The 11,819-nt window shown below is 41.0% G+C and overlaps 2 protein-coding genes across 2 annotated transcripts in view; one reads left to right on the plus strand and one right to left on the minus strand.

Moving 5' to 3' along the window:
- The window catches only part of ctsc (cathepsin C), a gene marked incomplete at its 3' end in the record, with an annotated part of 13,904 nt that extends 4,822 nt beyond the window's left edge, over nt 1-9,082 (minus strand). Inside the window, 5 exon segments of the mRNA XM_037678012.1 lie at nt 3,632-3,750; nt 3,975-4,130; nt 5,101-5,255; nt 8,399-8,544; nt 8,713-9,082. Coding sequence (XP_037533940.1) covers nt 3,632-3,750; nt 3,975-4,130; nt 5,101-5,255; nt 8,399-8,544; nt 8,713-8,878 — 742 coding nt within the window.
- A 2,576-nt stretch (nt 9,083-11,658) lies between these two features.
- The window catches only part of LOC119411512 (dipeptidyl peptidase 1-like), a 4,586-nt gene continuing 4,425 nt past the window's right edge, over nt 11,659-11,819 (plus strand). Inside the window, exon 1 of the mRNA XM_037678464.1 lies at nt 11,659-11,724. Coding sequence (XP_037534392.1) covers nt 11,659-11,724 — 66 coding nt within the window. The remainder of the gene's footprint in view (nt 11,725-11,819) is intronic.

The raw sequence follows: 11,819 nt of genomic DNA on the forward strand, positions 1-11,819 counted from the left end.
TGTTAGTAAAGCGTGCCAAGTTTATTAATCAGAAACAGATCAGCAAATCAATGTGTACATGTTTTTATGTTAAATTTTGATTCTGTTAAATAAATGACCGCATTTATTCTGATGGGTCAAAGATAAAATGGCGTCTCATGTCACTGATTTAAACACTCCACTCACAGTTATCTTGGTCAGATGGCAGAAATTTAACTCGAAAAAGAAAAGAATCTGTTGTAATTAAACAATTAATATTCTTTGTGTTTGAACTAGCTTTAAGAATATTTATTAGTAGTGAAGTTAACGCCTTAGCTCACTACATAAATAGTGCCCCGTACGTGTTTTAAATAACATAAATGGTGGCCCATGTGTCCACAGCAAAGCTGTCCTGACATACTACAGAGGGAAAGTTTTGCAACGCAAAATCAGAAGTAACGATCCATCTATGAAGCTCACAGAACTGGCAGGAAAGTCGCAAATAATCCTGAAGCTGAACTCATCCTTCAAGCAGTATCTTTTCTGGTGAGTTACTGGGCTGCAGTTGATACGGACTCAGTGTGACCTGAGTCCTGGGAGCTGCAGGGAACAGACGGCGGCAGGGTTCATTCCTTCATTCAAGCTTTATTTAGACAGGTTAATCCCATTGAGCCTCAAGGACTCATTTACAAGAGAGACACGATTTTAACAAGGAATGATGACAACAGTGGACAAAGTGACAACAATAGACAGTTTTAAAAGAGGCATACAGATTTTTTTTTTTTCAACAAATTAAAATAAGATTGCAAAAAAGTAACAAAAAACAGCTAGATCATAAGGCGAATGTAGAAAACTAAAAACAGGAACATGTCTGCATTGGTCCCTGCCAGGAGTCCAACAGATGTTTAAAGCCACTTAGAGAGGTCAAGAGCTTCAGATCTTTTTGTAAGATATTCCAGGAACCAGGAGCGGAGTAGGACAAGGTCCTTTTGCCTAGTTCAGTCCTCACTGAGGGAACACTGCAGGTGATAATGTCCTGACAGCGCATGCTGTAGCTGCACTCACACAGAGACATGTAGGAGATGTATGAAGGCAGCAGACCAAGAAGTGATTTAAAGAATTTAAAGATGCCAAATGAGTCCTCAAGGTTCAATGGGATTTACCTGTCTAAATAAAGGTTGAATGAATGAAAAAAAGATGAAAATGTACCAGTGGGAGAGTCTGCGTGAAGATAATGATGACCAGTTAACCAGTGAATACAGGGCGCAGTGGTGGGTACGATAATCACAGCCAGTTATGAATCTTAGATCATGATAGACAGCATCCAACATCTGCAGGGTTCTTGTAGGAGCGTTCATGTAAATAATGTCAACGTAATCAATGGAGGGAAGGAAAGTCACAGTCACAAGGTGTTTCCCATCGCTCAGTTAGACAGGATCTGTTTCTGAAAAAGAAACCCAGTTTAACTTTCAGTTTCTTTACCAGGTTTTCCAAATGGAGCTTAAAAGAGAGAGCGAGTCGACCAAGATACCTAAATATTTATAGGAATCAACAAACTCAGTAGGGACATCATTTGAGGATGAAATCAGAGGAAGAACTGCTGGGACCGACTTCCTGTTTGGAAAACAGCATCCCTTTGGTTTTATCGGCATTTAGGACAAGTTTGAGGTGGAACAAATCTGACTGGATAAAATGACTGGGTTCGGCCTGGTTCTGGTTGCGTAGTGCTGCTCCGGACCGGGCCGAGGTAGTGGACTACATCATGAGCAGCCTTGCGTGCCAAGTGTCCTTCCTGGAGTGGCAGCACGTGAACATCAGCCTGGATAGGACGGTGGGCTTCGTCATGCTGCAGGGAAGCCGAACAGAACCGAGCTTCTGCAGAGCTGCCGAGTACCCATATAAACATTTTGTGGTAGCTGCTGTGCAGTACATACACGCATGTTGTTAAAATGACATAGGTTTATGAGTGAAGAGAACATTGCAAGAGTGTGTGAAAGGTTTATAAAGCCATAAAATATTTATAAACACTAAAATAAATATAGCGTTATTACTTTGCAGTTTTTCACCCATCACAGTGGTCTCTGGAACGCAACCCCCCCACAATAAACGAGGGACTACTGTTTTAGTTAATCTACATGAATACAGGAAGCATTTACCGTAATTGCCGTTGTATAAGCTGCTACATTTTTCTCACACTTTGTACCCGCGGTTTATATTTTAGATGGTTCTGCTTCAACACACCTGATCTGAATCCATGGGTGATTAACAGGCTTCTGCAGGTGTGTTCCAGCAGAGAAACAAGTTAAACACTTTTCAACGGGAAGGTTACATTTCCCTGTACATAAAGTGTTTTTCCTATTTGTCAACACCAAAAAATTAAAAAAGCTATTTCACAAAACAATAGTTTTTCTATATAAATTACACAAATGAAAATGTATAATGTATGTCTTTCAAGAGACAAATAGATTTTGTAACTTTATATAACCTATTAATGAAAAAGAAAGAAACCGTGTACAAGGATCTAAGATATACGCTAAACAATAATAATGTAAAATACGGTGTATCAAACAGCAGCCTGAACATGAGTCTGCTGTGAGCAGATGGGTATGAATACAGCAAGAAATCAGCAGCTTTTGATTATCCATGCTGCTGATTCTTACCCATCTGCTCACAACAGACTCATGTTCAGGCTGCTGTTTAATACACCGTATATATTTTTTAAGCATATACCTTAGATCCTTGTATACCGTTTCTTTTTATACTTTATATTTTTGCTATTTTTAGGTGTAACTGGGACCTTGTGTACACAATTTCGTTTCACCTCATGTGCCACATGTGATGCGAATGACATTACAGAACCTTGAACCTTTAGAAATAAAGGCCTTTAAACATAAAGACTGAGACTCCTGGTTTAGTATATTGCTTATTTATAAACACTAAAATAAATATAGCATTATTACTTTGCGGTTTAAACTAAACCTGGTTTAAACTAGACAATGTTTTTGTTTATTTAAAAGACAAATGAGCTAATGTGACGAAAAGACCAACACATTTTTTATGTATATTGAAAAACCATGATGCAGTAATTATAAACTATAGATTTACTTTGTGTGTCTGGTGTTTGTGTTAATACTGCAGCCCTGATTCTGTTTGCAGCTACTCCTTACTAAGACTAACAAGAGCATAGTTGTCTCCCTCCAACCAAGTTTTGTGAACAGCAGTAGAACCTAAAGAAAGAAAGAAGTCCCCTTGACTCATAACATTACAGCAAAATAAGCTCCAGGACCCTGCTCAGTGGCTTACAGGGTTTCCGCTGAACCACTTCAACTCTCTCCAGACTCTTAAAGCCCACCCTACAGAGACCCTCTCAGACCCTCCGAGTACTCAGCCCACATAATCTTTTTACTCACACACCAGACCGTGCAAAAAACACAAGAGCAGCAAGCAGACCCAGACGTGCCAAGAGAGAAGGAGGCGAGCTGCTGCTGCTCCGCGGTGAGTTTACCGACAGCTGGTTAAACGCAGAGCTGAAGGTCTGTCTGCCTCTAAACCTGAACGTCTTCTTAAATTCTACTCATTACACCTCAAGTGAGTTATAGCACAATAAACGATGCAGTACTCAACAGTACAAATATAGTGATTAAAGTTTTACGGGACAGAAATGAAGAGTCACCTTGATTTCTCACGGGGCTGACAAAGTTCACACCATTCACATTCCTCCAGTCCCAGTGCTCAGGCAGAGCTGCAGCCATCTTGGCTAAATCAGCGCTCACAGGCATGATGTGAGCGCGCCTGATTAAAAAAATAAATAAATAAATAAATAAAGCAGCACATTAAGGAAAAACATTTACGTGAACTGTCAATGAAAGCTGGAAGTTTATTGTGTGAAGGCTTGTTTATCACATAAACAATAAAATACAGAGAACAACAACCATCTGTTAATGACACCACACTGTTTTTGTGTACATTAAAAACTGATGTGTGGTGGAAGATGTAAAATGGGAGTGGATACTCACACAGGGATACGGGAGGCAGGCCCCCCTGCTCTGCGATGCAGCTCCTGTAAAGTGAACGTCTCGTGTTCTGGATATGGCGAGGCCTTCCAGGACGCCTGAACCGAGTTGATCAAATCAATGAAGTCCAAGTTGTGTTTGTACGGCTTCTGGAGCAGCCTGAAGAGGGGAAATGATGCAGGAGGGGATGCAGATCGGGGTTTTTTTACAACACAGCGAACAGTGGCAACAAACACGCAGAGGGTGATCAAGATACAAATCACACAAATGCACGTCTGACAGTCAGATAGCTGCAGCTGCACATTTCATGAGAACTCAAACTACTTAATCGGGAGGAGGGTGTTTTTTAAGAATGGTTCCAGACTTGACACAAACAATGTTGCAACAAAGACCTGATGTCACATGCACTGCAAAGATTTGCTGACCGTTACAATCCAAGCACAAAACAATCAGATCGTTGCCGTTTAAAGTCCAATCAAAATGTTCATTATGATGCTGAAGTATTTTTCCTTGAACAGAGTAGGTGTTATTGTGTAACAACCACCTTAGCATGTAGTTTAATCTGTTCTCCCCTGGAACAGTGTAAAGTTATCCAAAGCACGAGCCCGCAGCATGATCAAGACAGCCCTCCGGAGTCAGACTTCCTGAGCTTCTCGACATTTTATATCTTCTAATAACCTCGTCTTGATTATAGGGCATTTATTTGACATTACTTAAAAACACTAACATTTATGGTTGGGATATGTGCTATAGGATAACGCAGATCCCAAAATTTTTGGAGATAAAACAGAAAAAATGTTGCTGGTCACATCTAAAAACAACAGAGATGTTCTGCTTAACAAGCTGGCTTCAGCACAACAGGATGGGCCAGATGCAGGAAGCAGCCTGATGCCATAAAAATGTGTTCATTTGAAACACCTGCATCTAGATCTGGTTCATCAGATGAAAATTCATCTTGTAGCTTCTTTTAAAAACATCCCCAAATCCAGCTCACATCATTAAATAAAAAAAAAGGAACATGGAATAAAGCAGAATAGTCAAATTTGCCACAGTACGACTGTGACTGTTATTTTGTGCTCTTTAACCAATAAATAAATACATAAATTGTTCTAAGTGGACAAATCCATACCCGCTGCTGAAGACTGGTTTGTAATCCGTTCTGGGTGGCACTGGGTCGACCTTCTTCCCCACAAAACAGGCCCAGTTCCGTCCCAGGACATCATGAACCCAGCCTGGCAGGGTCTGGTCGCAGTAACTGGTCACTTTGGAGCCTTCCTCCGTGTACTGAAAGCATGAGAAGAGCACAGCTTTAAGGCTGAAATATAAATACTTTGAAGCAGAGTTTTTCAAAGTGTGGAGCGAGCCTCCCAAAGGGGGCGACAGAGTTCTTCAATGGGGGGGGGGGGGGGTATGTGAGAACATAAATAAAATAAACCAGAAAAAGTAATGCCATGTTCCATTTACGCTGGAACTGGAACTGGAACTGGGAAAGTCAGAATGACAGCATCCAGGTCCATGCTCAATATTCCAGGTAAAAAAAAAATCCAGCATTGTTCAGTCAGGTCATCTGGACGGTTTCTTTTTTTGTTGAGACGTTTCACCTCCATCTGAAGGGCTTCATCAGTCTGAGGAGTCACAAACAAACTGTTTTCCCCACTAAGCAGTACACTCCTACAGTGTGACAGCAATGACAGCATGTACTAGTTGATGGCATTCCAGCTGTACTGGGAAGTGGGAATTTAAAAGTTCCCAGTGGAAAATGTCAACTGGTGCTCCCCTTAAGTCAGAATTCCCGTTGGGAAAGTGGGAGTTCCTCAGATCCAAGATGGCTGCTACTCACTGCAAGAGTAGGTGCAACTTTGTTAATTTTAATACAAGTTCTGTATCGTTTATTTCACATTTAGTCAGTCAGATACATAGTAATCTTCAGGAAAGTCCATGCTCAATAATCAACGTATACAATCCAACATTTTTCAGTCTGGTCATTTGGACAGTTTCTTTTTTTTTTTGTGTGCTGAAATATTTCGCCTTCGATCCAGAAGGCTTCATCAATCAAGGAAACGCACAACGAAACTGATTCTTCCTCCAACAGCTTCCTCCAAAGTGGAACAAACCAGTTCTGCTTGTGATAAGATGGTCTCTTTGGTACGCCCCTCCTCCATTGCCGGCCCTCTTCCTCGTTGACAGTCGTGTCAAACTGGTTGAAAACAACAAAGTCCATGCTCAGTAATCCAGGTATACAATCCAACATTTTTATTTTTTATTATTATTGATTATTGAGCATGGACTTTGTTGTTTTCAACCAGTTTGATACAACTGTCAACAAGGAAGAGGGCTGCCAATGGAGGAGGGGGCGTGACAAAGACACCAACTCAGCACCAACATAACTGGTTTGTTCCACTTTGGAGTACGCTGTTGAGGGAAGAATCAGTTTTGTTGTGTGTTTCCTTGACTGATGAAGCCTTCTGGATTGAAGGCAAAATGTTTGAGAAAAAAAAAAAAAGAAAATGTCCAGATGACCTGAGTGAAAAATGTTGGGGAGAACTCTTCAGTGTTTGTAAGAGGACGTTAAAATGTTGATTGCATGCACGAAAATGCCGCAAGGAGCTCCGTTATTGTCAGCAGTGGTCAGAGGTCATGATGATTCAAGGAACAGAACATTAACGTTTCATGTTTTAGTCAGTTTATTCTGAACGGCTTGAAAACAACAACAAAATGTTTTGTGTTAAACGTGACGTCAAAAAGTTTTGTGTCACACATTTGTGTTTTATTTAAGGCCTTGTCAGCTGAACTTTTAAAGCTCGGCCAGAACGACATGGCTTTTTCTTTTAAATCACCATAAAACAACGTCAAACTGTGCTAAACTACTGCCAAACTACCGTAGTCTTTTAGGTCTTCAGAGACATGCGTGTGAAGGAAACTGCACCAGTCTGTGTCTGATTATTGTGAGACACTGCTGTCTGGGACGGTTTGTGGATTAAATCTGTGTGTTCATTTCTGTGTGCGTGTCTAACTCAATTGGATATGGACATCAACATGTTTGTCCACCCACTGAGGACATGTCCCCGGTCCTCCGTCTCAGCAGACTAAGGACTCCATCACCTGAGGCTCAATCAGTGGAAGGACAATAAACGTGTAAAATCTTACTTCTAACCTACAAAGCCCTCAACAACCTAGCTCCATCTTATATTACAGATCTTATTGTTCCATATTTTCCTAACAGAGCACTTCGCTCTCAGACTGCAGGTTTACTTGTGGTTCCTAGAGTTTCCAAAAACAGAATGAGAGACAGATCTTTCAGTTATCAGGCTCCTCTCTTGTGGAACCAACTTCCAGTTTCTGTCCGTGAGGCTGACACATTGTCCAGTTTGAAGACTGGGATTAAGACTTTCCTTTTTGATAAATCCTATAGTTAGGGTTGGCTTGTCATACTGTTTTAAACTTAGATTACTGGAAGATAAACTGACCTCATTTCTTTAAATAAATTGTTAAAATTGAATAGATTTCATGATACTTTTTCTATCTTAACATGTGATTCGTGACCTGCCATTGTGTATCTGTTCCTCTGAAACCCAGTCGGTCGAAGAAGATGGTTACATGTCCCGAGTCTGGTTCTGCTAAAAGTTTCTTCCTCATGAAGGAGTTTTTTTCTTCCTACTGTCTCCTTCATGTTTGCTCAAGATGAGAGTTCTGTGATGAGGTTAAACTCAAATCAGTCTGCTCCTCACATATATACATAAATATGAATGTTTCTGTTCAGTGCACCGAGAGGACTTCTGTTGTAACTTGGTGCCATAGAAATAAACTGAATTGAATTTAAAAAGGATGCTGATGTAGAAAATATGTAAAAGAAAAAAGTGTACCACACTTTAAAAACCCTGTTTTAAAGTGAAAGGACTTCACCGCCATCCAGATGAAGTCCCTTTCAGTAAAGCATTCAGGCGTTTGTTGTGCTGTGTGTTCTGAAAGGAGGTTTCTGAGATCCTGCTCAGGGTTGAATGTGTCAAAATATACTTTTCATAAAAAGCATACAATGAGGAAGTTGAGACAGACACAAATGAATCATAATGCACGTGACGGGACGTCTGTTGCACTTCCCTCAGCTCAGTGTCATGTGATAATGAAAATTAAACCATGGACCAAAAGATTAATGTCACTGCACCTAAAGAGAGCATAACCTACAGATATCATGTGTCATCATCATCATGAAGGAAATGAGAAACGGTGAAACCACTGAATGTTGAAATATAGACTACAATCCACTTGGCTTTCAAGCCACAGCAAAGTTTTTCTTCCATAATGTCCAACAAACACCAGCTGATGAGTTAATGAATGACAGCTATGATTGTAAGATCAGCTGAGCTCAATCAATGAGTTTGTTTTGCAGCATTAAAGTTTCAAACTTTCGAGTGTTTTTTATCTCTTACCTTGAAGAAGGCGAACCATTTGTAGCCACCGATGACCACCTCGAAGCCCTGGTTGTAGATGAGGGTGAAGAAGCCTCTGTTTCCCACCTCATCCGTGGACACTGCCAGTTTCTCCAGGGTCACCGTCGCTGTGCTCTCACCTGTGGCTGAGGAGACAACACATCTGTCCAGAACAAGGTTCGCACCAAATCATACATCTGGTTCAAGCGAGTGAAATAAAGAACAACATGCATTTGAAACAGGCCCCAACATGTCACGTGACATCTGCATGGACTTTTTACTTTATCATCATCAGCCCTTTGTGTGCTGCTTACCTTCAGCCGAGCAGTTGACGGTCCTGTCGTGTCCTCCTTTGGACACCTGGAACACCCAAGTCCCCAGCAGGTCCTCATAGGTGCAGTTGGCTGGTGTGTCACCCCAAGACCCCTCAACCCAAAGCAGGAACACGCACACAAAAACACCGCTAAACCGCATCTTCATGCTAAGCTAGCTGCCTCCAACTAAATACATAAAACCCCAACAAGACAAGACGAGGGAGAGCTGCTTTGTACAACTCTGAGTATTTATCGCCCCGTCCTACTACAACCAACAGCTCCGTAAACAAGTGGTGAAAAAAAAAGAAAGTTTGTTCAGAATTTAACTTGTCAGAGCAAGAAAATTCCCTGTTACTTCAAAGCGCATGCGCACTGCAGGACTAGCTAAGTGGCTAGCGAACAAAGCAGCCGAACAAACTTAAATGAAAGAATGTACATACATATTAATAGCATCAAGACATAGACTCAGACTGACTTGCTTATTGATATGTTCGAGCCCTAAATGCCAAGTGATGTGTTTACACGTCATTTGTTTAACGCAAGCTCAACGAGAAAGAAACCACGGGATAGTTAATCTCTTGCTGCCCACCGCTCTTTGTTGCTTCTTCCTGGATTTATGTAGTTTTTGTCACGTGACCACGCATGTGACAAGAAAAAGTTGGTGGAAGAATACAGTCAAACTAAGAAAGTTATCAGCTTTAACAAACGAACTTAACATAAGTTCTGGATGTCAGAATGGACATTTAGACATTTTAATGGTAAATGGACTGTACTAGCGCCTTTCTATATTGATACTCAAAGTAATGGTAAATGGTCATTTTAAATTTTAAAATGGTAATTTTAAATTTTAAAATGGTAATTTTAAATGGTAATTTTAATGGTAAATGGACTGTACTTATATAACTCCTTTCTATATTGTCAAGATACTCAAAGTGCTCAACAATACAACCTGTGCCCTCATTTACCCACACAACACTATTCATTCAACCTTTATTTAGACAGGTAAATCCCATTGAGCCCCAAGGACTCATTTACAAGAGAGACCTGATTTCAACAAAGAAAGATGACAACAATGGACAACAGCGACAACAATAGACAGTTATAAAAAGTCATACATATTTATTTTATTATTTTTTTTTTACAAATAAGATAGCTAAAAAAAAAGTAACAAAAAACAGCTAGATTATAAGGTGAATTTAGAAAACTAAAAACAGGAACATGTCTGCATTGTTCCCTGCCAGGAGTCCAGCAGATTCTTAAAGCCACTTAGAGAGGTCAAGGTCGAGAGCTTCAAATCTTTTTATAAGATATTCCAGGAAACAGGAGCAGAGTAGGAGAAGGCCCTTTTGCCTAGTTCAGTCCTCACTGTGGGAACACTGCAGGTAATAATGTCCTGAGAGCGCACGCTGTAGCTGCACTCACACAGAGACATGTAGGAGGAGATGTATGAAGGCAACAGACCAAGAAGTGATTTAAAGATGAAAATGTACCAGTGAGAGAGTCTGCGTGAAGTTAATGATGACCAGTTAACCAGTGAATACAGGGTGCAGTGGTGGGTACGATAATCACAGCCAGTTATGAATCTTAGTGCACCATGATAGACAGCATCCAACATCTGCAGGGTTCTTTTAGGAGTGTTCATGTAAATAATGTCACCATAATCAATGGAGGGAAGGAAAGTCACAGATACAAGGCGTTTTCTAGCATTCAAAGTTAGACAGGATCTGTTTCTGAAAAAGAAACCCAGTTTAACTTTCAGTTTCTTTACTAGGTTTACCACATGGAGCTTAAAAGAGAGATGCGAGTTGACCAAGATACCCAAATATTTATAGGAATCAACAAACTCAATGGGGACACCATTTGAGGATGAAATCAGAGGAAGAACTGCTGGGACCAACTTCCTATTTGAAAAAAGCATCCCTTTGGTTTTGTCAGCATTTAGGACAAGTTCGAGGTGGAACAAATCTGTCTGTATGTTGTTGAATGCAGATTTCAAAAGCTGGAAAGCCTTTTCAACTGTTTTAGCTTGACAATAAACAACTGTGTCATCAGCATAGAAATGTATGGATGCAACAGGGATGTTTTGACCTACATTACATATGTAGATTGTAAAGAGGGTGTGTCCTAAGACTGAGCCTTGTGGTACACCATTGTTGACTGTTAAATAACTGGAGTAAGTACCATTATGTTGAACACATTGCCTCCAGTCTGAGAGAGCGTTAGAGAACCATCCAATGGTCGATCTGAGAAACCAATTTCTGAGTTTATGACACAAGATGTTATGATCCACAGTGTCAAAAGCTTTAGACAGGTCTAAGAAAAGTGCAGCACATTAATCCTTAGCATCCAGTGCTTCAACAACATCATTAAGAACCTTCAGTGAAGCAGTGGTTGTGCTGTGTTGTTTCCTGAAACCAGATTGATGTGGAGGTAAGATATTAAATGAGTCCAGGTAATTTTTTTATTTGAGAGTTTATCAATTTTTTTTTAACTAGATCTCTATCTGAATTATCAGTGCTACACAGTGGGACACACATCAGAGGCAATGAGGGGTTGTCTTGCCCAGGGACACTTCAGCATGATGGACTGCTGCCCCCAACTCTCCCATTGGATGAGGACTGCTTTAACCTTCTCTTCTCAGGAAATCACACCTCTCAGCTCTCAGCCATTAGCCTCCCCCTTCATTCCAGAAGACTTCATTTCACAGCCCTCTTCCCCCACCTCCATCTTGTCCCTATCAACTCTTCAGGTGAGGAATGAGCTGCGAAAGATCAAGGTGCGTAAAGCTGCAGGTCCAGATAGAATTAGCTCCAGGCTCCTGAGGTGCTGCTCAGATCAACTGTGTGGCATCATGGGATTTATGTTCAATCTGAGCCTGAAGCTGGGGAAAGTTTGGTACCGGTACCAAAATCCAAACATCCCAAGGACCTCAGTAACTACTGGCCGATGGCTCTGACCTCACATTTGATGAAGATCCTCGAGAGGCTGGTCCTCAACAATTTGCGCCACCTGGTGAGGTCTTCATTAGATCCATTGCAGTTTGCCTATCGGCCTGGCATCGGGGTGGATGACGCCATCATCTACCTCAGGCACCAAGCTCTGACCCA

Source organism: Nematolebias whitei, chromosome 6 (genome assembly GCF_014905685.2).
Source record: "Nematolebias whitei isolate Nwh7 chromosome 6, NemWhi1, whole genome shotgun sequence".
Taxonomy (NCBI): domain Eukaryota; kingdom Metazoa; phylum Chordata; class Actinopteri; order Cyprinodontiformes; family Rivulidae; genus Nematolebias; species Nematolebias whitei.